At 35.7% G+C, this 26,243-nt stretch overlaps 1 protein-coding gene across 3 annotated transcripts in view; it reads left to right on the top strand.

The window, feature by feature from the left end:
* The window catches only part of AGL (amylo-alpha-1, 6-glucosidase, 4-alpha-glucanotransferase), a 100,491-nt gene that overhangs the window by 45,770 nt on the left and 28,478 nt on the right, over positions 1-26,243 (top strand). For all 3 annotated transcript variants that reach the window (XM_006049778.4, XM_045166071.1, XM_006049777.4), the window contains exons 8-24: positions 3,736-3,859; positions 4,174-4,276; positions 4,364-4,461; positions 5,122-5,261; positions 6,319-6,506; positions 8,566-8,689; positions 9,311-9,474; positions 9,767-9,868; positions 9,981-10,136; positions 10,230-10,380; positions 12,798-12,922; positions 13,011-13,123; positions 13,223-13,357; positions 18,731-18,861; positions 22,437-22,573; positions 22,817-22,950; positions 23,839-24,014. In XM_006049778.4, the coding sequence (XP_006049840.2) occupies positions 3,736-3,859; positions 4,174-4,276; positions 4,364-4,461; positions 5,122-5,261; positions 6,319-6,506; positions 8,566-8,689; positions 9,311-9,474; positions 9,767-9,868; positions 9,981-10,136; positions 10,230-10,380; positions 12,798-12,922; positions 13,011-13,123; positions 13,223-13,357; positions 18,731-18,861; positions 22,437-22,573; positions 22,817-22,950; positions 23,839-24,014 (2,301 nt within the window). The remainder of the gene's footprint in view (positions 1-3,735; positions 3,860-4,173; positions 4,277-4,363; positions 4,462-5,121; positions 5,262-6,318; positions 6,507-8,565; positions 8,690-9,310; positions 9,475-9,766; positions 9,869-9,980; positions 10,137-10,229; positions 10,381-12,797; positions 12,923-13,010; positions 13,124-13,222; positions 13,358-18,730; positions 18,862-22,436; positions 22,574-22,816; positions 22,951-23,838; positions 24,015-26,243) is intronic.

Here is a 26,243-nt window from a genome sequence, read left to right as displayed (position 1 = left end):
ACTATAGAAAATAAATCCTTGTGCATGTTAACTTTACTGGCTTTCTGACTAAATCAGTAGGACAAATTATTAGGCAGAATTCATGGGTCAAAGAGTATACAAATTTAATGATAAATTTGTAATAGATGTTGTCAAATTGCTTTTCAATACAAATTGTACCAGTTTATGTTATCACTAACTGTAACATCACCAACATTAGCTACCATTTAATCTTTGTCAATAGGCAAAATATTCATTATTTTTATTTATATTTCTTTGGTTATGAATGAAACATCTTTTCATGTTTTAATTAGCCATTTATAATTCTTCCAATAATTGCATATTAATGTTCTTCCCATATTTTTCTGTTGGGTTGCTCATCTTTTTCATATTGACTTATTATTACTGGTGGTTCCTTACTATAGTGGCCTCAGCTATATCCTCCTATTATGCTGTTGATCTTTTAATCCTTGTTGATGGTGGTTTTCTCTCCTCACTGTAACCAAATTTATTGATCTTTTCTTTTATGGCTTCTAATTTCACATTGTGCATAGACCTTCAAACAACATTCTGATAATCTTATTTACAGTTTACTTTTAAATATTTAATAGACCTGGAATTTATATAAAGAAGACATTAACTTTATTTAATTTTAAAAAGTGATACTGGGTTGATATTCCATCCTTTGAAACTGGTTTGGGATACCACCATAATACTTCATAATGTATAATCATATACTGAATATTCATGGCCCTGTTATCTGTGCTATTCCACTGATCTGTCTTATACTCTAGCAATACGAAAGACTTTTATAATATACACGGATTGTGTAGTTTTACCTCTTTTTTAAACACTTCTTGGCATTTTTCGTGTATGTTACTCTTCCAAATTAACCTCAGAAACTACATCTTTAAATCTATTTATTCTTTATCTTACTTTGTGCTTTTATAAGCCATTTCATTTAGAATAAGCCAGATATTAATTAATTAAAGTAAAATCAAACCCAGTGGAGGCAATCCTCCACTGACTTACTAGAAACAAGTTCAGAATAAGAATGAAAACTCTCCCTACAAAGCATTTATTTACTTTTTTCATTTTTTATTATTATGTAAGAGAAGAATGCTAGTTGGTGAAACGGAAAAAATATAAAAACAAACTTGTCTGCTTCTTTCAGAGAAAGTCAAGTTGTTAATAAGACTTACTTTTTAAAATAGAAAGCAATCTTTGAGGAAAAAGAACTCCTAAAGTTAGTGTCTTTGGTAGCACCTGGGAAGAAAATGTATACCATCAACATCCTTAAGTAAATGTGTACCATCAACCCTAGACCATTCAGGTATGACCTAAATCAAATCCCTTATGATTACACAGTGGAAGTGACAAATAGATTTAAGGGATTAGATCTGATAGAGTACCTGAAGAACTATGGATGGAGGTTCGTGACATTGGACAGGAGGCAGGGATAAAGACCATCCCCAAGAAAAAGAAACACAAAATGGCAAAATGGTTGCCTGAGGAGGCCTTACATATAGCTGAGAAAAGAAGAGAAGCAAAAAGCAAAGGAGAAAAGGAAAGATATACCAATTTGAATGCAGACTTCCAAAGAATAGCAAGAAGAGATAAGAAAGCCTTCCTCAGCAATCAATGCAAAGAAATAGAGGAAAACAATAGAATGGAAAAGACTAGAGATCTCTTGAAGAAAATCAGAGATACCAAAGGAAGATTTCATGCAAATATGGGCACAATAAAGGACAGAATGGTAAGGACCTAACAGAAGCAGAAAATATTAAGAGGTGGCAAGAATACACAGAATAACTATACAAAAATGACCCAGATAACCACAATGGTGTGATCACTCACCTAGAGCCAGACATCCTGGAATGTGAAGTCAAGTGGGCCTCAGGAAGCATCACTACAAACAAAGATAGTGGAGGTGATGAAATTCCATTTGAGCTCTTTCAAACCCTAAATGATGCTGTGAAAGTGCTGCACCCAATATGCCAGCACATTTGGAAAACTCAACAGCAGCCACAAGACTGGAAAAGGTCAGTTTTCATTCCAATCCCAAAGAAAGGCAATGCCAAAGAATGCTCAAACTACCACACAATTGCACTCATCTCACACACTAGTAAAGTAATGCTCAAAATTCTCCAAGCCAGGCTTCAACAGTATGTGAACCATGAATTTCCAGATGTTCAAGCTGGATTTAGAAAAAGCAGAGGAATCAGAGATCAAATTGCCAACATCCGTTGGATCATGGAAAAAGCAAGAGAGTTCCAGAAAAACACCTATTTCTGCTTTATTGACTATGCCAAAGCCTTTGACTGTGTGGATCACAACAAACTTGTGAAAAATTCTTAAAGCGATGGGAATACCAGACCACCTGACCTGCCTCTAGAGAAACCTGTATGCAGGTCAGGAAGCAACAGTTAGAACTGGACATGGAACAACAGACTGGTTCCAAATAGGAAAAGGAGTACATCAAGGCTGTATATAATCACCCTGCTTATTTAACTTCTATGCAGTGTACGTCATGAGAAACGCTGGGCTGGAAGAAGCATAAGCTGGAATCAAGATCAATGGGAGAAATATCAGTAACCTCAGATATGCAGATGACACCACCCTTATGGCAGAAAGCAAAGAAGACCTAAAGAGCCTCTTGATGAACGTGAAAGAGGAGAGTGAAAAAGCTGGCTTAAAGCTCAACATTCAGAAAACAAAGATCATGGCATCTGGTCCCATCACTTCATGGGAAATAGATGGGGAAACAATGGAAACAGTGTCAGACTTTATTTTGGGGGGCTCCAAAATCACTACAGATGGTGATCGCAGCCATGAAATTAAAAGATGCTTGCTCCTTGGAAGAAAAGTTATGACCAACCTAGACAGCATATTAAAAAGCAGAGACATTCCTTTGCCAACAAAGGTCCATCTGGTCAAGGCTATGGTTTTTCCAGTAGTCATGTATGGATGTGAGAGTTGGACTATAAAGAAAGCTGAGCGCCGAAGAATTGATGCTTTTGAACTGTGGTGTTGGAGAAGACTCTTGAGAGTCTTGGACTGCAAGGAGATCCAACCAGGCCATCCTAAAGGAAATCAGTCCTGAATATTCATTGGAAGGACTGATGTTGAAGCTGAAACTCCAATACTTTGGCCACCTGATGCAAAGAACTGACTCATTGGAAAAGACCCTGATGCTGGGAAGGATTGAAGGTGGGAGGAGAAGGGGACGACAGAGGACCAGATGGTTGGATGGCATCACTGAGTCAATGGACATGAGTTTGAATAAGCTCTGGGAGTTGGTGATGGACAGGGAGGCCTGGCGTGCTGCAATTCATGGGGTCGCAGAGTCGGACATGACTGAGCGAACGAACTGAACATCTTTAGTGCCCTAAAAAATGTATAGAATACCTGAATGCTAATTGAAGCAGAAAGGTGGGACTGGGGTTGAACTGGTAGGAATTGCTGCATTTTTCTTCTACAGTGTTGTTTTTTTGCCCCAGTCAGCATCTGTCTCTCCTCTTTACCCAACACCGCCTCTCTCTTTCCTTCCGTGTGTGTGTGTGTGTGTGCGTGCGTGTGTGTGTGTGTGTGTTAGGTTTTTGCAGAAGGATACATAGGGAGGTAGGAAGGAATGCTTATGAAATAAATAGTTCTTTTATTTTCTAAGAAAAAAAACAATAAAAATATGAAATAAGTAACAGTTAGAATCTCCTTATATATATCTGCATTTAAGATATAATATTTTCTTTCTTTCAGAAAATAGGAAAGCAACAAGGCCTGATCCAGATCACCACCTTAAGATAATTCAGGATCCTGAATACAGACGGCTTGGCTGCACTGTAGATATGAATGTTGCTCTAGCAACTTTCATACCACATGAGTACGTTTTATATTTTACTACATACTAAAGAATAATATTGCTTGTAAACCTTTATGACTATTCTGATTACATTTATGGTATTATTTTTATGCTATTTGTTAACAGCCTGAATAAAAAATGAAATAAAGTAATTCACTATAATTACTACTTCCACCACATGACATTTCCCCTTTTGTGGTAAAAATGTATACAACTGGAAAATTTCTTAAGTCTTAATTAAGGTCCTAAGTTTCTGTGACCCATATTAGAAAAATTTTTAATGTAGAGTTTGTAGAACCATTAAATAATGTTCATATTCCTTTATGTACTTCAAGCAATGGGCCAGCCGCAATTAATGAATGCTGCAATTGGTTCAGGAAGAGAATTGAGGAATTAAATTCAGAGAAGCATCAACTCATTAACTATCATCAAGAACAGGTTTTACCTACTTCTTTTGAACTGCTGTTTTTCTTTGAGTGTTAATACTGTTTTTTGTTGTTATTGACATAAGTTCATGTTTTCTAGGCAGTCAATTGCCTTTTGGGAAATGTGTTTTATGAACGACTGGCTGGCCATGGACCTAAACTAGGACCTGTTACTAGAAAACATCCTTTGGTTACCAGGTATTCCATTTTTGTTTTCTTCTCATGAAAGGTTAAAAATTGAAATTGTACTAAATTCTTCAAATTAACCTAAATTTGAATTTTCTTGAATGTGTGACCCAGTAAGTTTCTTAAATTGAAATAGCAGTTTTGATCTGGTAAGTAGGCTTAATATTAATTAATTTTGTTAGGCAAGTCTTTAGTTAGAGAAACTATCATCAGTATGAACCAGTTTTTAATCATTTATATTCATGTTTCTGGAGGACTGCATACTTACTAATAATTTCACTGTTAAGCAAATTAAGCAAGTATTTAGCTCCTTATAAGTAATGTACAGCAGAGATTAGGCAACTGAAGCATAGTAAAAACTTTTGCAAAATAATGTCAATACTTAGATGATTTTCTTAGTCATTCTATGAGATTTTTAAAGTTATTACTTAGAATGTTAATCAGATATACTATAATACTAACTCAATTTCTCAAATCCTGCTAGATTTACTCAAAATGTCTGATGATTTTTTCACCTGTATTGAAGTTTATTTCTTATTTCTTATAAATGGTGTCAAACTAATCTTATCTATTCTATTCATTAGGGACAAAGTTTAATTTTAATGGTATTAATTCAGATTTTCTCCAAGGAATTTCTCTCTATGGATTTCATACTTCATTGTATTTCCCTAGATATTTTACTTTCCCTTTTGAAGACATATCCCTCTCTGTAGAAGAATCAATGATTCATGTCCCAAATAAAGCTTGTTTTCTGATGGCACATAATGGATGGGTAATGGGAGATGATCCCCTTCGAAATTTTGCTGAACCAGGTATGTCATTTTTGTTAATTTCTCTATGGACAGGGAAATAAAAGTTCATGGCAAGCTCAGAATATAAATTGTTTGTTGATTTTGTTCCCCAAGTAGGCTAATGATTTTTAAATTGTTTCATTGGTGATGCCAGAGGTGCATACAGTTTGAGAGAAGAGAAGGGACTGACAGAATGAGATTCAGCTTCTTTCTCCTTCTTTCCTTTTCTACCCCTATCTCCTCAAACAGAAGAGTTCTCATATATCTATTTGATATTATGGTTCTACAGAAGATTTTATTTGGGCAACTCATTTGTACACAAATGTACCCATTTGCATCTTTAAAAAGCCATCTGAACCTGTATGATTACAACTGTTTACTGTAAGAGATATTTTCACTGATTAGCTAGAGGAGTATTTAAGATATTTGAATGACAGTTAAACTAGAAAACAATTGTTTTTAGATTCCCTCTTACTTAATGCTAGCTTCTTATTTCTTATAGCTGTTTCATTGCCAGGAATAATTTTGCAGGGGACCTATCGATATATTTATTTTTTAACATTTTAGAATCAGAAGCCTGTTTTTATGACATTAAATTTAATTCAGAAGTCTCATTTAAAAAAAAAAAATGTAGCTTTGCATTTAAGTATCTCTGCCATCTCCTTTCCAACCATTCGAAGTGAAAAATGACACTTTGCTCTACACCATGGATTTAATGTAACATATTGCCAAAAATTGGTAGCAAGGTGGAGATGGAGCTTTAAATGGTTTTGGTATAGCTTTAAAGGCTCATGATATTACTATTACTGTTTTCCCTTAAGAAGCATCTTGAATTTTTACTATTAAGCACACATTTTTAGAAGAGAATATAAGGTACAGTTTTAGCAAAATAGATAGGAGATCTAAATTACTATCAATTTTTTAAAACTTTATCCCATACCATTTTAGATATAATTTTAACCTATATATGGCTTGTGTTAGAAATAATAAATATCATTTTAAAACAACAGTTTTTCCTTGAAATAAATATTTTCATTTTATTCCTCGAACCATTGAAAGCAAGCTCCTTTTTTAACAGGTTCAGATGTTTATCTAAGGAGAGAACTTATTTGCTGGGGAGACAGTGTTAAATTACGCTATGGGAAAAAACCAGAGGACTGTCCTTATCTCTGGGAACACATGAAAAAATACACAGAAATCACCGCAACTTATTTCCAGGGAGTCCGTCTTGATAATTGTCACTCAACACCTCTTCATGTAGCAGAGGTACAGATAAATAATTCATCTATGTTAAAGAAATCAGTGTTCTTTCCTAGCTTTCCTTAATGAGAGTGTACAAATACATGTTTCCTTTTGCTTGTTGAATGCTAACAGTAATATGGTGGTAGTATTTTAAAACTTGCATAATTTGCATAATTCTGAGAATTTTTTGATGCAGATATTATCAAGTACTGGGCTATAAAACATATGAGTTAATATTTTTATTTAAGTTAGGGACATTATATTGTCTCTGATAATACACATACAACAATATTGCCATATATATTATTAAAATATTATTAATATTTTAATGTTAATATTTTAAAAGAATTAACCTTGTTAATAATTTAACAATATATAAATATTAATTTGTCTTATTCTTATTATTAGGTTAGTTTCAATAAATTAGTAGCCATTGTGAAGTCATATTGGAGAAGGCAATGGCACCCCACTCCAGTCCTCTTGCCTGGAAAATCCTATGGATGGAGGAGCCTGGAAGGCTGCAGTCCATGGGGTCGCTGAGGGTCAGACACGACTGAGTGACTTCATTTTCACTTTTCACTTTCATGCACTGGAGAAGAAAATGGCAACCCACTCCAGTGTTCTTGCCTGGAGAATCCCAGGGACGGGGGAGCCTGGTGGGCTGCCGTCTATGGGGTCGCACAGAGTCGGACACTGACTGAAGTGACTTAGCAGCAGTGAAGTCATATAGCTTATTTCATATTATAATAATTATTTAAACACTACCATTACAGCATATTGAAGATAGTTTGTCTCACTGATTCAATTTTCATTATCATATGGAAATATAATTATATGTAAATGTAAACATAAAAATTTTCTGTTCCTCTTCAGGTTTTTTATAGTAACTTAAGCAATGCCAACATTTATAATATTATCTTTTATGAAACATAAAAGATAATGCTTTAAATTTTATATAATACTATAAATGCTATAAATTTTATATAATTTATAGCATTATCTTTTATGTTTACAGCTTTGTAAACACTTTAGAGTTTCATCCTATTTGTAAGATCTTTGGAACTTTCCTAGTGACAAGTTAGTGTTCTATGGAAATGTGTGCTTATCTGAAAAACATCTATTTCTATCATTTTAAAGCAGTATTATAATGCATATGTTTCAAGTCCTGTGATGAAAAATTGCTTTGATTTGGAAGAATTTAATGAACATTAGTTAAGGTAGTAGAACATTTTTAGCTTCAAAAAAAGGCAGAGTTTTTTTTTTAATGTATGCCTTTAGCAATACATTTGTAAGATGGTTATAACATTATAGCAAAACTTAGACTACTAAAATTTAAGTTTAAAAAACCTCTAGGGTCTTATGTGTTAGAATTTCAAGTATTAGCCTTTGTGCAAATGTTCAAAAATTTTTTTTGAACTGATCTTATTTCTGATTAGAAGTTTTGGGGAATTCCTTGGCAGTCCAATGGTTAGAACTCAGTGCTTTCACTGCCGTGGCCTGCGTTCAGTCCCTGGTCAGTGAACAAAAATTCAGCAAGCCACATAGCATGGCCAGGGGAAAAAAAAGGAATTTATTATCATTTTCAGGAAAAACTGGCTTCAGTCTAGTCAGACCTAACCTTTACAATAGCTAAATGATGCACCAGCAGGGAATTTATCATTTATAGTTTAGTCAAGGGCCTGGAAATTAATAGGCTAATTAGAGATATTAAAAACAAAATATAAAATAGGGTTTGGAAAGCCTAGCAGAATTGCAGTACTATGGTTTACATTTTTTAAGTGACACTAACATTTTTCTTCTTCCTTTTTTTCCCCCTTTTGTGTCCCATCTGCAAAATCTAATCTTCCTTTTTAACTGTTATATTCGCTTTATACATTCTTTTGTTTCCTGTATGTTTTGGTCCATTTTATCTTTTCTTACTTATGCACAATTAAATTTATTTGGAAATTCTCTTGGATTTCCATTTTGTCTTGCTACATGGTATTTTCCTGTGTCAAATCTGTGCCTAGTCTTGCCTCCTCTCCTTCCCCCACACCATCTTGCTTTTCTCTTTCTGTTACATTTGTGACTGTGCTTTTTGCAGTACATGTTGGATGCTGCTAGGAAATTGCAACCCAATTTATATGTAGTAGCTGAACTGTTCACAGGAAGTGAAGACCTGGACAATGTCTTTGTTACTAGACTGGGCATTAGTTCCTTAATAAGAGGTAGGCTCATTGAAAGTGTTTTTCCCATCTAAAAGCTTCAGTTTTTGTTTAAGTAGATTAAAAGGCATTTAATAGCTTTATGTACAGTGTTTAACAATGTTCAACATAGTTATTGTTCTTTTAAATATTCTACTCAAAATTGCTTAATATAACTGAGTCTGTTTTCATTAGTGAAAATTTCTACTTTGGGGTAAGATATCTCATTTTAACTTGAAAGACCAATGGAACGAATTGATGACTTGAACAAAATCACTTTTTTGTTGTTGAAAATATATAAATCTGTTTTTCATCTCTATCTGCCTAAATGATGTAATCTTGAGATTTTTCTCCATAGATTTTATGTAACCAACATCCTAATAAGCAGCATATATTCCTTTTTTACTGCATGAGCCATTTCTCTGGTTAAGTTGCAGAAAAGACTTTTTTGTCATTTAAACTGATGGACATTTGTTTAAATGTTTAAATCAGTTTTATTTTTGATAATTTTTTTTTTGATTTTTTTAAATTATTTTTGATAATATTTTTGTGGTCTGTTTTTGAAAGTCAGTCACAATACAAAATCTAATCTCTTTTTGGACATTGCTAATGAAGATTGTTAAAATACTCTGTAATGCTTTGCAGAGGCAATGAGTGCATACGATAGCCATGAAGAGGGCAGATTAGTTTACCGATACGGAGGAGAACCTGTTGGATCCTTTGTTCAGCCCTGTTTGAGGCCTTTAGTGCCAGCTATTGCACATGCCCTGTTTATGGATATCACCCATGATAACGAGTGTCCTATTGTGGTAAGCGTCTATCCTGTTTCTTGTATTTACTTATTTCGCTAAATGTTTTGATGTTTAGTTCTCTGCTGTTTAATGGCAGTAATATCCACAGTACCTCCAAATAGTGCCTTAGATTTATAAATGATTGTGATTTAAAGGTTTTTGAGTGGTTTGTCATTTGTCTTAAAGCAAATGAATACATCTTCAGAAGGTACTTATGTACATTCTGCACTTACCCTTTTACGTCATTGGGCTATAGCATGGCACTTTGCATTGAAAGAAAATAAGCTTGTGTTGTTTTACTCTTTTGTAGCATAGGTCAGCGTATGACGCTCTCCCAAGCACCACGATTGTCTCCATGGCGTGTTGTGCTAGCGGTAGTACTAAAGGCTATGACGAATTAGTGCCTCACCAGGTTTGTTTATGTGTTGTTTTTTAAAACCCACGAGGCCCCACACTGATCATTTTTACCAAAATTTCTCATTGTAATTAAAACATGCACATAGCTAAGTTTTTATTTTGTTCAGATTTCAGTAGTTTCTGAAGAGCGGTTTTACACGAAATGGAATCCTGCAGCATCACCATCCAACGCTGGTGAAGTGAACTCCCAAAGTGGCATTATTGCGGCCAGGTGTGCTATCAATAAACTTCACCAAGAGCTTGGAGCCAAGGGTTTTATTCAGGCAAGAAGCTACATTTTCTAGGTTCCTTTCTCAAGGTTCAGTTTTAGAGTCTTTCCAGTTCGAGCACTAATGTGTTTTCTCTCTGTTTCTCAGGTGTATGTGGATCAAGTTGATGCAGACATAGTGGCTGTAACCAGACATTCACCCAGTATCCATCAGTCAGTCGTATCTGTTTCTAGAACTGCTTTCAGGAATCCCAAGACTTCATTTTACAGCAAGGAAGTGCCTCAAATGTGCATCCCTGGTAATGTGATCTAAAAAATGTTGTTTTGGTTGTATTATATTGTTAAATTGTTAATAATAATAAATATTATTAAATTGTTTTTACGTGTCATATATATTGTAACACAGTGCAAGTGTAGATGTAGTTAAGAAAAAGAATTACAAATTTTTGATAACTTGTATTTTTACTACATGGAGCAAAACCTGGAAATATTGTTAAATGTTAACATTTTTTGAGTTGTGATTTTATTTTCATCCTAATACCTTTTCCTACCTCCTAATTTATATAAATGAACATGTATTTCTTCTACATCCAGCTAGATTTATATGTATATTCATGTACATATGTATATACATATATATTTGTATGTGTGTCCAAGTGTTTCTGTATATGTATACATATATTTACATATATAAACCAAAATGGAAAATAGTTTAATATTTAAGGCACTTTATAATCCATCCTCATCTGTTTCAACCAAATAGATATTTCCACTGCTCCCTAAGTAGCCTTGCTGCTGCTGCTGCTGCTGCTAAGTCACTTAAGTCGTGTCTGACTCTGTGTTACCCCATAGACGGCAGCCCACTAGGCTCCCCCATCCCTGGGATTCTCCAGGAAGGAACACTGGAGTGGGTTACCATTTCCTTCTCCAGTGCATGAAAGTGAAAAGTGAAAGTGAAGTCGCTCAGTCGTGGCCGACTCTTCGCGACCCCCTGGACTGCAGCCTACCAGGCTCCTCCGTCCATGGGATTTTCCAGGCAAGAGTACTGGAGTGGGGTGCCATCGCCTTACTCCTACTTATTTATGAATTCTTTACATCTTTCAAGGACTAAAGTTTCACCTCCTTTGAGAAGCCTTCTCTAAGTACTCAGTAAACTCTCTGTCCTCTGAGCATATAGCAATTATAGTCTCTGTATCACTCAGACATTATAAAATGCATCCTTGAGGTATATACTTATTATTACTTGATTGTTTTCTAGATATGTGTATTTAATTTCCTTATTTATATTTTATATAATATATTATGGCATAACATGCTCCTGTGCATATAGCAGCTGTCCAAGTCCGTTGACTAATTGAGTGAATGAAGCTTCTCACAAAAATGATCATATTCTGTATTTGTTGCTAATTGCAAAATATTCATAACTCCCCTTTTTAGAAGTTACCAACTTGAATAGTTTTAGGGTTAAATGTCTATTGCTTTTTTTTAAACTGTTCACAAGTTTATATTCAGTAACCTCATCTGGTTGTTGCTAATATACATATATAGTTTTGCATGGTTGCACTCAGTGTATACAGTAATATCTCAGGGTTTTGTTTTGTTTTGTTTTTGATCAGTGATCATTCTTAAAACATTTTCCATTTTGTCAGTCTACATAATTGTGATTTTCATTATGCTGAATGTTTTATATTATGTTAGCATTCCATTTTTAACATTTATGTGTGTGTTTAGCAGTGTTCTTTAAGATTTGATTATACACTAGGAATAATCTTTTTGTTTTGAATAATTTTCTTAGTATATATTTTCAGAAGTAGATTTCTGGATCAGGTCTTTCATGATCAGATTAACAGCTTAAAGTTCAAATTATTTAAGTAATAAAGTTTCAGTTTTATATATCCTTTGATCTAGCAGTTCTATTCCCAGGTATGTATCTGAGAAAGTCTCCTGCACTTCCACTAGGAAATATGCACAAAAATATTTATTGTAACATTATTTATAATAGAGGAAAAATAATGACAATGGTGGTTAAATGAATACACTTTGGTACACTCATACAGTGGAATACTCTTTGGCATTTGAAATAAATGAGGTAGAGCTAACATAGCAGTATAAATAAATTTGAAAAACTACAGTGTTATTCAATAGAAAGGAAGTTGCAGAAGTGTATCTTTAACTTGAATCCACTCACATAAACTTGGAAATATGGAGAATAGTATACAGGGCTTAGGGAAACATGTATGTGTAGTAAAAATGCACAGGATCAATGCAGACCAGCCTTCAGGTAGTGGTTACCTCTGAAGGGAAAGAAAGGGAGCACAGGGACATCGGTTGGGTTTGGAATATTTTCTTAAACGAGGTAGTGGGATCTGGATGTTTAACTTTTCCCTGCCTTTTGTGTCTTTGAAATATTCCATTTTTAAAATGTAAGCCTTTCAAGTGATCTACTTTCTCTCCTGTCAATATTAGGAAGGTTTCACATTGTTTCCCAGAGCTAAACTATTATTACTTGATGACATCTCTTTTAAATAGTTTTGTTAATTTTTTAAAAGCATGTATGAAAACTGCTTGTTAAGTAGAATTATCTACTCTCAGATTGCTTTTTTTTAAGTTAGCTAATATATTCAGCTTTAAGTTAAATGATTTAAAACTCCTTTAGCAGTTCTTAATTTCAGATGGTTTAATGTGAAATTTTGTTAAAGTTTTTATATATTCCTAGGCAAAATTGAAGAAGTAGTTCTTGAAGCTAGAACTGTTGAGAGAAATACAGCACCTTATAGGAAGGATGCTAATTCAATCAATGGAATACCCAACATCACAGTAGAAATTAGAGAACATATTCAGGTACTTCGGACTCTCATCTCACTACTGTATTTAACATTTTAAGGACATTAGACTTATTTATTGACTGGTTTTATATTTTTTTTTCAAGCTCAATGAAAGTAAAATTGTTAAGCAAGCTGGAGTTACTACAAAAGGACCCAATGAATATATTCAAGAAATAGAATTTGAAAATTTGTCTCCAGGAAGTGTTATTATATTCAGGTAGAGTTCAAGCTATTGACTTTAAAATATTTTACATATTCTGTTAATTTTGAATAAATTACTCCTAAAAATCAACCACATTTTAATTAATGTTTTCAGAGTTAGTCTTGATCCACATGCACAAGTTGCTGTTGGAATTCTTCGAAATCATCTGACACAGTTCAGTCCTCACTTTAAATCTGGGAGCCTTGCTGTTGACAACGCAGATCCTGTATTAAAAATTCCTTTTGCTTCGTAAGTACGCCTTATTTTACGGAGATTTGCCGCTTTAATAATGATAAGTTGTCACAAGCCTGATTTAAGCAGTTTTAAGGCTTCTCTATATCCTTGTTACTCAAAGGATAGTCCAAGGGCCAGCAGTATTGGCATCATTTATTGTTAACCTTTTATCCTGTTACTTTATCATTTGTGTGCACACATGTTCTCTCACTCATACATGGTCTCTAGATAGATATACATGTATACATATGTACACATACATATATATATGTATATACACATCTTTATATATACATATACAATCTTTCTGAGCTATTTGAGACTAGGTTGCATGCATCATACTCTTTACCATTTCATTTTTTTAATGCCAATACATTGTTCTTATATCTGGCTATACCATAGTTTATTTCATCCGTCTCCGTTTTTTGGACACTTTAACTTGGACCAGTTATTTACACTTTATTCATCTCGGTTTCCTCATTTGGAAAATGAGGCTTAAAATAATTCCTACCTCTTAGATTTTATAAGTATTAAATTGGATAATGCACATGAAACACTTAACACAATTCATGGCACATAACAAATGTTCAATGTATGTTATATATCATGAGTACTAGGATAATTTCCAGGAATGGAATTTCTGAGTTAGACTATCATATATTTGAGGCTTTTAATACTGCCATATCCCTTCCAGAAAGATTATATTAATATTTTCAGCTCTATGTAAAAGTCTAGTATCCCACATCCTTACTGAGTATATGTTATTATAATGTAATGTTTAAGAGCATAAAGGATGGGACCAGACTGCCTGGATTTAAATCCAATTTCAGACTTATTAACTGTAAGAAGTAAGACTTTGGGCAAGTTACTTAGAAGATATAGTGACTCTCAGAACAGTGTTTGACAGAGAGTACCAGTGATCAATAAGTGTTAGCTATTACTATTCAAATTGGTAAATATAAAGTACTTTAAAATTACATCTCAATTTATTTTAAATATAAAGCTAATTTCTGTGTTCCTAAGTCATTTGTATTTATTTAGTGAAATGTCATTTTTAAATATTAGTTCACTTTTATGTTCTGTTCAGTTGGTTTTGTTGTTCTATAAGAGCTTTTATTAGTAAGGATATTAACTCTTAATTCAGGCCATACTTAGTAGATACATTATTTTAAGAATCTGAGATGAAGCAGTTTTGTGCTTCTATGGCATATTTATAAAATAGCACATTCCTCATCAGAGCTACCAAGATTATCTTGGGACAAGAATCTGCACTTGAATATGTTCTCCAGGTGATTCTTTTTTTTTTTTATCTCAGTTTTATTTATTTATTTTACTTTACAATATTGTATTGGTTTTGCCATGCATTGACATGAATCCACCATGGGTGTACATGTGTTCCCCATCCTGAATCCCCCTCCCACCTCCCTCCCCATCCCATCCCTCTGGGTCATCCCAGTGCACCAGCCCCAGGCACCCTGTATCATGCATCAAACCTGGACTGGTGATTTGTTTCACATGTGATAATTTGCATGTTTCGGTGCCCTTCTCCCATATCATCCCGCTGTTGCCCTCTCCCACAGAGTCCAAAGGACTGTTCTATACATCTGACTCTTTTGCTGTCTCGCATAAAGGGTTATCATTACCATCTTTCTAAATTCCATATATGTGTTAGTATTTGTGTTTTTCTTTCTGGCTTACTTCACTCTGTATAATAGGTTCCAGTTTCATCTACCTCATCAGAACTGATTCAAAGGTATTCTTTTTCAGTTCAGTTCAGTTCAGTTCAGTTGCTCAGTCGTGTCTAACTCTTTGTGACCCCATGAATCACAGCACGCCAGGCCTCCCTGTCCATCACCAACTCCTGGAGTTCACTCAAACTCACGTCCATCAAGTCAGTGATACCATCCAGCCATCTCATCCTCTGTCGTCCCCTTCTCCTCCTGCCCCCAGTCCCTCCCAGCATCAGGGTATTTTCCATTGAGTCAACTCTTTGCATGAGGTGGCCAAAGTCCTGAAGTTTCAGCTTTAGCATCAGTCCTTCCAAAGAACACCCAGGACTGATCTCCTTTAGAATGAACTGGTTGGATCTCTTTGCAGTCCTAGGGACTCTCAAGAGTCTTCTCCAACACCACAGTTCAAAAGCATCAGTTCTTCAGCGCTCAGCTTTCTTCACAGTCCAACTCTCACATCCATACATGACTACTGGAAAAACCATTGCCTTCACTAGACAGACCTTAGTTGGCAGAGTAATGTCTCTGCTTTTCAATATGCTGTCTAGGTTGGTCATAACTTTCCTTCCAAGGAGTAAGCGTCCTTAAATTTCATGGCTGCAGTCACCATCTGCAGTGATTTTGGAACCCTCCAAAATAAAGTCTGCCACTGTTTCCCATCTATTTGTCATGAAGTGATAGGACCGGATGCCATGATCTTAGTTTTCTGAATGTTGAGCTTCAAGCCAATTTTTTCACTCTCCTCTTTCACCTTCATCAAGAGGCTCTTTAGTTCCTCTTTCTGCCAGAAGGGTGGTGTCATCTGCATACCTGAGGTTATTGATATTTCTCCCGTTGATCTTGATTCCAGCTTGTGCTTCTTCCAGCCCAGCGTTTCTCATGATGTACTCTGCATATAAGTTAAATAAACAGGGTGACAATATACAGCCTTGACGTACTCCTGTTCCTATTTGGAACTAGTCTGTTGTTCCATGTCCAGTTCTAACTGTTGCTTCCTGATCTGCATATAGGTTTCTCAAGAAGCAGGTCAGGTGGTCTGGTATTCCCATCTCTTTCAGAATTTTCCACAGTTTATTGTGATTCACACAGTCAAAGGCTTTGGCATAGTCAATAAAGCAGAAATAGATGTGTTTCTGGAACTATCTTGCTTTTTCCATGATCCAGCAGATGTTGGCAATTTGATCTCTGGTTCCTCTGCCTCTTCTAAAACCAGCTTGAACATCTGGAAGTTCACAGTTCACATATTGCTGAAGCCTAGCTTGGAGAATTTTGAGCATTACTTAACTAGCATGTGAGATGAGTGCAATTGTGCAGTAGTTTGAGCATTCTTTGGCATGGCCTTTCTTTGGGACTGGAATGAAAACTGACCCTTTCCAGTCCTGTGGCCACTGCTGAGTTTTCCAAATTTGCTGGCATATTGAGTGCAGCAGTTTCACAGCATCATCTTTCAGGATTTGAAATAGCTCAACTGGAATTCCATCACCTCCACTAGCTTTGTTTGTAGTGATGCTTTCTAAGGCCCGCTTGACTTCACATTCCAGGATGTCTGGCTCTAGTTGAGTGATCACACCATCATGATTATCTTGGTCGTGAAGATCTTTTTTGATATATTTGTAATCACCACTATTGATTCTTTTTAATGGCTGAGTAATACTCCATTGTGTATATGTACCATAGCTTTCTTATCCATTCATCTGCTGATGGACATCTAGGTTGCTTCCATGTCCTGGCTATTATAAACAGTGCTGCGATGAACATTGGGGTACACGTGTCTCTTTCAATTCTGGTTTCCTTGGTGTGTATGCCCAGCAGTAGGGTTGCTGGGTCATATGGCAGTTCTATTTCCAGTTTTTTAAGGATTCTCCACACTGTTCTCCATAGTGGCTGTACTAGTTTGCATTCCCACCAACACTGTAAGAGGTTTCCTTTTTCTCCACACCCTCTCCAGCATTTATTGCTTGTAGACTTTTGGATCGCAGCCATTCTGACTGGCATGAAATGGTACCTCATTGTGCTTTTGATTTGCATTTCTCTGATAATGAGTGATGTTGAGCATCTTTTCATGTGTTTGTTAGCCATCTGTATGTCTTCTTTGGAGAAATGTCTGTTTAGTTCTTTGGCCCACTTTTTGATTGGGTCGTTTATTTTTCTGGAATTGAGCTGCAGGAGTTGCTTGTATATTTTTGAGATTAATTCTTTGTCCGTTGCTTCATTTGCTATTATTTTCTCCCCTTCTGGAGGCTGTCTTTTCACCTTGCTTATAGTTTCCTTTGTTGTGCAGAAGCTTTTAAGTTTAATTAGGTCCCATTTGTTTATTTTTGCTTTTATTTCCAATATTCTGGGAGGTGGGTCATAGAGGATCCTGCTGTGGTTTATGTCGGAGAGTGTTTTGCCTATGTTCTCCTTTAGGAGTTTTATAGTTTCTAGTCTTACATTTAGATCTTTAATCCATTTTGAGTTTATTTTTGTGTATGGTGTTAGAAAGTGTTCTAGTTTCATTCTTTTACAAGTGGTTGACCAGTTTTCCCAGCACCACTTGTTAAAGAGATTGTATTTTCTCCATGGTATATTCTTGCCTCCTTTGTCAAAGATAAGGTGTCCATAGGTGCATGGATATATCTCTGGGCTTTCTGCAAGGAGTTCACTGGCTACATGTTGGTAAGTACTGCAGTAGAATGGAGTTGGTACTGAGGCTGCTGATTTGACTCACTCTTGACTCACAGATTACAAAGAGTCAGTCCCAGGAGAGAGGAGGGAAGCTAGCAGAGACAGAGGGAACACAGCACAGCTGACAGTTTTCTAAGTTGATGGTGGTGGTTTAGTCACTAAGTCATGTTCTAAGTTGAGACAGAAGTAAATGAGAAAAAAGAGAATATTTTCAAGAAAATATGTGTTCACATACTATTCATGATATTTCAGTTATATAAGGTGAATTTACCTGAGTAATCAGAAATGCAAGAAAGTAGGGTTTCAGTTGCATTCAGGTAGGTGTGGTCCCTTGCACAATCTCACTGCTAACTGAACCTTTGTTGAAACTAAGGCCATGAGAGTTAGTTTCTGTATTCTGATCATTATCAAGAAACAACTTTAAGAAAATCTTAGTTCTTTGAACAACGAATCTGAAAGGTAGTGCAACTTTAGGAAAGGACAGAAAGGAAAAGGAAAGAGAGGCAACAGTAGAATAACACATGATTTGTAAGGTAGTTAACTGTGACTTTTGATTGTCCTTTTACGGGTCCTTTGATAATTATTTTGAGTTTAAGATAATTAGTATAAAAGTGCTTGTCACACATAGGAGAATATAAAGGAGAAAAAAGACTAAGTCTGAAATAGAAAGATTAAAAACACAAATTTAAAAGATAAAGGGTATAACAGCCAAAAGATTTTTTCAGTGTACTTCTAACTAATAAAATTTAGCACTTGATTAATTCCTTGTCTTGGAAGAAGTGTTACTTCTAATTGAGTTTTTAGTGTGTTTGTTCTTTAATTGTTGTTTATAATGTGTACTGCTTACAATGTATAGTATAATGCTGAGTTCCTAAAACATACATTTCTAAGACATTTTATGGTTATGGTTCAGATTTTCTTCTTTATTTTTATTGAGAGTGAGTGGAATTTCATTATTTTTAACCAGTTTTCTTTATTTTCCAATTTTTAGTATTGCCTCTAGATTAACTTTGGCTGAGCTAAATCAGGTACTTTACCGATGTGAATCAGAAGAACAAGAAGATGGTGGAGGATGTTATAACATACCAAACTGGTTACCTCTTAAATATGCAGGTCTTCAAGGTAAGCAAGTATAAAGATGGTGAAGCTTTTCAGGGGTATTTTTTTAGGGTCATGTGGTATCTTCCTTATAGAAATAAGAGTATGGGCTCAGAGTTCAACTGCTTGGGTTCAAATCATGGCTCTGCCACCTACTCATTGATTGACCTCTGACAAGTAACTTAAATTCTCTGTGCCCCAACTTCTGCCTCCATAACATGTGAATAGACTAATTAAAAGTCTAATTCATAGACTTTTGTGAGGATTAAATGAGATTATTCATTTGGGCCCCAAATGGGACTAGGTTGTAAGTATAGTCATCTTTTTTCATATAACTGGAAATTTTTTTATTGCCTATTTGCTTTATCCTACAAAGAGAACTTTTAGTTAAATATCTTGTAGTTAGAGTAGTTGTAAACTGAGATAAAGGAACTAAATATTTAACTGTCAGCTTAATTCATTTTTAGCCATATTTTCTTAGATTTTTATTTAGGAAATTTGGTTTACTTCACATATATTCCTGGTTCATGAAGTTTACAATTTAACAAGCCTCCTTTTCGACTCCTAATGTCTTTGTACATCTCCCGTCTTTAAGGGCCAATTCAATTCTTACATCTTCCACAAATCCTTCATTAATTATTGATTTCACAGTAATTTCTTTGTCTTCCACACCCACTGTATTTATCTATTATATCTCTGATTAGCCCTTGGAATTTATTGCTTTATTTTAATAATTAATATACTATTTTTTGTGAATGTTTTATCATGATCAAGAAATAGGCTTTAGAACCAAACTATGGGTTGCACTGACTAGCTTTAATTATATGGTAAATTGTGGCTCAATTTTGTCATCTGTAAAATGGAAATAAAAATAGTGTTTACCACAAGGGCTTACTATTGGGATTAAATGAGTTAATATGTATAAAGTAGTTAGACAGTGAGTGGTTAGTTCATAGTAAGTATTCAGTGATAACTAGCTATCAAACTCCACTAAGTGGACTGTACCCTTAGAAGAATAGTGTTTGCCTTTTGAAGGATTCTTGTTTTTAGCCTTCATACCTTCTGCTAAATCAAGCACGTAAGAAGCTTTCAATAAAAAATTTTAAGACTTTTTATGTTTATGACATTTTTTCTGAAATATTCTCATTTTTTATTTTGTGCTGTAATAAAGAAATGAACGTGTTACCAGCCATAAGCAAATATCTACTCCATTTTCATTCTGAGATGTTAAATTCCTTTTTCTACTTGCCTGAAAAGACTGTACTTTTATGAACTTCTTTTGTCGCCTTTATGTTCCTTATAATTAATTAAGTATAGTTATGCTGCTGCTGCTGCTGCTAAGTCACTTCAGTCGTGTCCGACTCTGTGCAACCCCATAGACGGCTGCCCACCAGGCTCCCCCGTCCCTGGGATTCTCCAGGCAAGAACACTGGAGTGGGTTGCCATTTCCTTCTCCAATGCATGAAAGTGAAAAAATAAAGTGAAGTCGCTCAGTCGTGTCCGACTCCTAGCGACCCCATGGACTGCAGCCCACCAGGTCCCTCCGTCCATGGGATTTTCCAGGCAAGAGTACTGGAGTGGGGTACCATCGCCTTCTCTGAAGTATAGTAATAGACATAACTAAACTTTCTACTTTCCTACTACTTCTTCATGAAATTATTTTTCTCGGTCGTTCTAAATATAATTGCCCTTATTTGATTTATTTTTTTTACTCTATACCAATCCGTATTTCCTCTGGCTGTTTAATATTTCCAACAATCACCTTGTATTTCCAGTAGGCTTTTAATAACAACCTCAGTTCAGTTCAGTCGCTCAGTTGTGTCCGACTCTGCAACCTCATGAACCGCAGCACGCCAGGCCTCCCTGTCCATCACCAACTCCCGGAGTCAACTCAGGAGTGATACCATACAACCATCTTATCCTCTGTCATCCCCTTCTCCTCCTGCCCTCAATCTTTCCCAGCATCAGGGTCTTTTCAAATGAGTCAGCTCTTCGCATCAGGTGGCCAGAGTATTGGAGTTTCAGCTTCAACATTAGTCCTTCCAATGAACACCCAGGAGATTACTCAAATCACACTTAACCATTTCACTGACCTTTCTCTTCTCTAACCCGAATTCCCCTTCCCTACTTCTTGTAACAGTAATATCTTAATTTATATATTTAACTTTAAATTTTCAAAACATGCTTATTTTACACAATAAAAGTAATTGAATTCTAACTAACTAAATAAATTTATTTGGAATGAAGTCAGTGAAGCCAATATAATTTTAAATTACTACCCTATTAAGTGATGGAAAGAAGTATTATTGTTCTAGCTATCTGTCATTGAAATAGCAATATGTTATATATACATAGAAATTCTTTGCAATCCTATGGATTATAGCCTGCCAGGCTCCTCTGTCCATGGGATTCTCCAGGCAAGAATACTGGAGTGAGTTGCCATTTCTTCCAGGGGATCTTCCTGACCCAGGGATTGAACATACTACATCTCCTGCATTGGCAAGCGGATCCTCTTACCACTGAGCCACCTGTGAAGCCCAAAAATTTCTATGGCACAATGGTAAAGAATCTGCCTGCCAATGCAGATGACTTAAGAGATGCAGGTTCAATACCTGGGTCAGGAAGATGCCCTGGAGTAAGAAATGACAGCCCACTCCAGTATTCTTGCCTGGAAAATTCCATGAACAGAGGAGCCTGATGGGCTACAGTACATGGAGTCACAAAGAATCGGACACGACTGAGTGCGCACGCGCGCACACACACACACACGCATAGAAATTCTAATATTTCTAATTGAGTGATACTTGAGGATATGTCTGTATACTTCATTTTGATACTTCATTTAGTTCCAAGTACCTCCTGTTATGGTCTTCCCTGATGGCTCAGCAATAAAGAATCCACCTGCCAATGCAGGAGACAGGGTTCTATCTCTGGGTAGGGAAGATCCTCTGGAGAAGGAAATGGTGACCCACTCTAGTATTCTGCCTGGAAAATTCCATGGACAGAAGAACCTGGTGGCAGGATCCAATCCATGAGGTTCCAAAAGAGTCAGACAACTTAGCAACTAAACAACAACACAAACTCCTGTTATATTTCAAAGATTCTCTCCAGAACAGACTTTATTCTTAGTATCACCATAGGTGATCTTGCTGTCTCTGGGCCAGTTCTATGATTTTTCTTAAATCTTGCTTGAATATTCATGAATCTACCACTTTTCAACTGTGAAAAGACAAACTTATCAGTTTTCTGCCCCTAGATGCCTTAGGATAGGGAAGCTGTGCCAATTGCCTTTGAATATTGTAATATTAAAATTCAAAAGAGCAGGACCAACCCAGAAAACAGGAATCTTGGAAAGCTCTGCATAGCTCATGTGACCGACCACAGTCCCCATCAGCCTGCCTTTATATCTTGGTTCAAGGCAGTGTTGCCACACTTCCCCTCCCGTCATGGGAAGAGCCACTGAGGTTTCTGCTGCTCTTGTCTCTAGCTGTGTGTATATTCACCATCAATCACTGGAGACTAGCAGCAGGTCGCCAGGCTGTGAGAGCAAACTACTCTGCCAGTGATTAAATTGGTATGATATTTCTCTGAATTTTCAGGATTAATGTCCGTATTGGCAGAAATAAGACCAAAGAATGACTTGGGGCATCCCTTCTGTGATAATTTGAGATCTGGAGACTGGATGATTGACTATGTCAGTAACCGACTTATTTCACGGTCAGGAACTATTGCTGAAGTAAGTAAAGCTATATTGTCCGAAAAATTAAAAGGTGAGGAGCACAGTAAGAAATATATATTAACATATACGTTTATGTTGTTTTCTAACCTGAAACATTTTCTTCTGCATCATCTTTCAGTTCTTATAAGTGAAAATCTGGTTAATAGATTGCTAGATAGTACAGTGGCATGTTTGGATTTAGCTTTTAAATCCAAGCCTATAAGCACACCAAGTTAACTTTTAAAATTATTTTTATAACAGGTTGGTAAATGGTTGCAGGCTATGTTCTTCTACCTGAAGCAGATCCCACGTTACCTTATCCCATGTTACTTTGATGCTATATTAATCGGTGCATACACCACTCTTCTGGATGTAGCATGGAAGCAAATGTCAAGGTATACCCAGCAAAGATTGAGTGGATAGGCATGTTTGTGTAGAAGCCACATACAGTGTATACAGTCTTAAAAAGACCAAAACATCAGGAATTGTCATGCATGCATATAGCTGAAAAAGTTAATAAGTGGGAATAAAATGTATTAACATCCTTTAATCTGGAACAGACAAAAACAAACTTAGATATTAAAATCTATTCTATAAAGCTAAAAAACATGTTGATGGAAAATTCTAATTGCTTGGTGTTATCTCTATACCTCAAGTTGTTAAGTTAATGGATAAAATTTTTTAAATCTATACATACTATTTTTTTCTAATTTTTTATTAATGAATAGAAAAATATTCTGCTATTGTTATAAATGAAATATGCCTTTATTAGTGAATTTCCCTGAGGTGAAACCACAGGCTGGAATGTACCAATGACGAGCAGCCAAGGCAATTTGGGCATAACTTCAGAAAGGATAAACCTTCAACTCTACCATTTGTTTTACAATAAACATTTTAAAGCCAGCTAAATAGATACAATACTGGGTGAAATGAAGGCAGTTCTGAAACCTTTACCAAATTTAAAATTCTGTTTAACCGATTTTAGCATTGCTATACATTTGAATAGAGAAACTTTTTGAAGAGAAAAAAAGAACTAAAATAATACTGCTAAAATTTTTTGAATCAATAAGGCATAAAATTTCAGGTATGCAAGATGAGTAACTTTTGAGATCTAACGTACAACGTTGTGGCTGTAAATAGCAATTGGTGTTGTGCCCTTAAAAATCTCTTTAAAAAAGTAGATTCTCAAATTAGGTGTTCTTACCCTAATAAATTTTTTTGAATAAGTAATAAAAATTTTTTATTTCTCCCATAACACTTTGAACTCTATAACTTTGTTGCAGCTTTGTTCAGAATGGTTCTACCTTTGTGAAACACCTTTCCTTGGGTTCAGTCCAAATGTGTGGAGTAGGAAGATTCTCTTCTCTGCCACTTCTTTCACCTTCCCTTACGGATGTGCCGTGCAGGCTGAATGAGATCACAAGGGAGAAGGAGCAGTGTTGTGTGTCTCTAGCTGCAGGTAAGAAATTATGTACAAGATTAAAATGTGTAAGTCAGTACTAGGAAAATTATAAAGAAATGCTTATTTTTAAAAACTCATGATGTTTTCCAAGATTTTATGTTAGTGGATAGTAAAATGTCACAGGCATACATTTATAAAAGTAATAACGGTTTTATTTAAGTATCACTGTGCACCAGACATTTATTTATGTGCATTTTTTATTGTGGCCAGTTAATCCCTTTCTTCTGCATGTATATTTTTTCCAACTCTCAACATTTTGCATTTTTCAATCAAATCTGTTTTACTACCTTTCCCATTACATTATACTTTTTTTCCCCAATATAAAAAATTTACCCAGCCTTGTAGTTACCAAGAGATCATGTGAAGATCCTCTGTAAATTACAAAACACAAAACAAATGCTAAATAATTTTTATTATGTTTCTAATTGCAATTAAATGCTTCCAACTCCATTAGCATCTTTCCTAAAAGTATATTTAAAACCCAAATCAAGTAACAGGTATAATTCTCAGCAAAATAGGCTTATGGTTTCTTTTTAATAAATTTCAAGCTATTTCTGCTGCTAAATCACTTCAGTCGTGTCCGACTCTGTGCGACCCCAGAGTTGGCAGCCCACCAGGCTCCCCCGTCCCTGGGATTCTCCAGGCAAGAACACTGGAGTGGGTTGCCGTTTCCTTCTCCAATGCATGAAAGTGAAAAGTGAAAGTGAAGTCGCTCAGTCGTGTCCGACTCATAGCGACCCCATGGACTGCAGCCTACCAAGCTCCTCCGTCCATGGGATTTTCCAGGCAAGAGCACTGGAGTGGGGTGCCAGTGCCTTCTCCGAAGCTATTTCTAAAACATATTTAATATTTGAGTCCACTGAAGTTTAGAACTTCCAAACTAAACTGAGAAATATCAGTTGCAGGATGAAATGAACAGTATTGTCTATGTGATTGCCTCAGTTTACCCTTAAATTTGCATTCAGTTCAGTAGCTCAGTCGTGTCCGACTCTTTGCGACCCCATGAATTGCAGCACGCCAGGCCTCCCTATCCATCACCAACTCCCGGATTCACTCAAACTCACGTCCATCAAGTCGGTTATGCTATCCAGCCATCTCATCCTCTGTCATCCCCTTCTCCTCCTGCCCCCAATCCCTCCCAGCATCAGTCTTTTCCAATGAGTCAACTCTTCGCATGAGGTGGCCAAACCAATAAAAATGACCTACTAGGACCCAACAACTAAAAAAGAAATTAACATTTAACTTAGAAGGATTATATGAACCTTCTGAATATTTTAATTATATGTGTTTTAGATTTTCACTCAACTATTTGATATCCTTCTGGTACTTACCCATAGCAGATGGTCTTAAGACTGAATAAGAACATTGTGGAAAAAATGCAGAATTTGATTTTAAAGCCTATTGTTTAGAAGCCTATTATATAAAACAGTAATCTCAACATTTTTGATTATCCACTTCTGTTGTTAAACACTCCCAAAATAAATATATTGAGATCATAAATGATATACTCATATGCTATTATACTTGGTATGTTTACATATCAAGAACAATATAAAACAAAAAGAAAAACTAAAAATATAGTTTATTAATATGGATAGAAGTTCTGGTATTTCTTTCTAGCATCCAAAAGGAGAGTTTTGTGTATTCCATATTAACAATATATAGGACTGTATTTGGATTTGCAGATAGATTTCTTGGTTTCATTTTTAAATGATACAAAGGCCAAGAATACCTTCCTTTTCTAACAGTGATACAAAATATGTGTATAATTTTAAACTTTTACATTAATTGACAAGGTAGAAATTATTCAGAAGATGTGTGATCTGTAAGTCATATATTCTGAAAGGTCAAAAAGTTAATATAGGGCTTCCCTGGGCATCTGCCTGCCAATGCAGGAGACACAGGTTCAATCCCTGGTCCAGGAAGATCCCACGTGCCATGAAGGAGCTAAGCCACAACTACTGAGCCCGTGCTCTAGAGCCCATGAGCCGCAACTGCTGGAGCCCACGTGCCCTGTAGCCCATGATCTGCAACAAGAGAAGCCACTGCAATGAGAAGCCCATATACTGCAACTAGAGAAGAGTCCCTGCTCATTGCAACTAGAGAAAAGCCTGTGCAGCAACTGAAGACTCGGCACAGCCAAAAATAAAGTTAATTAATTAATTTAAAAAATGTTTTAGTGAATACAGATATTTCCACACATCCATGCTAGAGGTTTTAGTTTTG

Source organism: Bubalus bubalis, chromosome 6 (genome assembly GCF_019923935.1).
Source record: "Bubalus bubalis isolate 160015118507 breed Murrah chromosome 6, NDDB_SH_1, whole genome shotgun sequence".
Lineage (NCBI taxonomy): Eukaryota > Metazoa > Chordata > Mammalia > Artiodactyla > Bovidae > Bubalus > Bubalus bubalis.
Note: the sequence above shows the minus strand (reverse complement) of the source record. Positions and strands in the feature narration are given on the sequence as shown.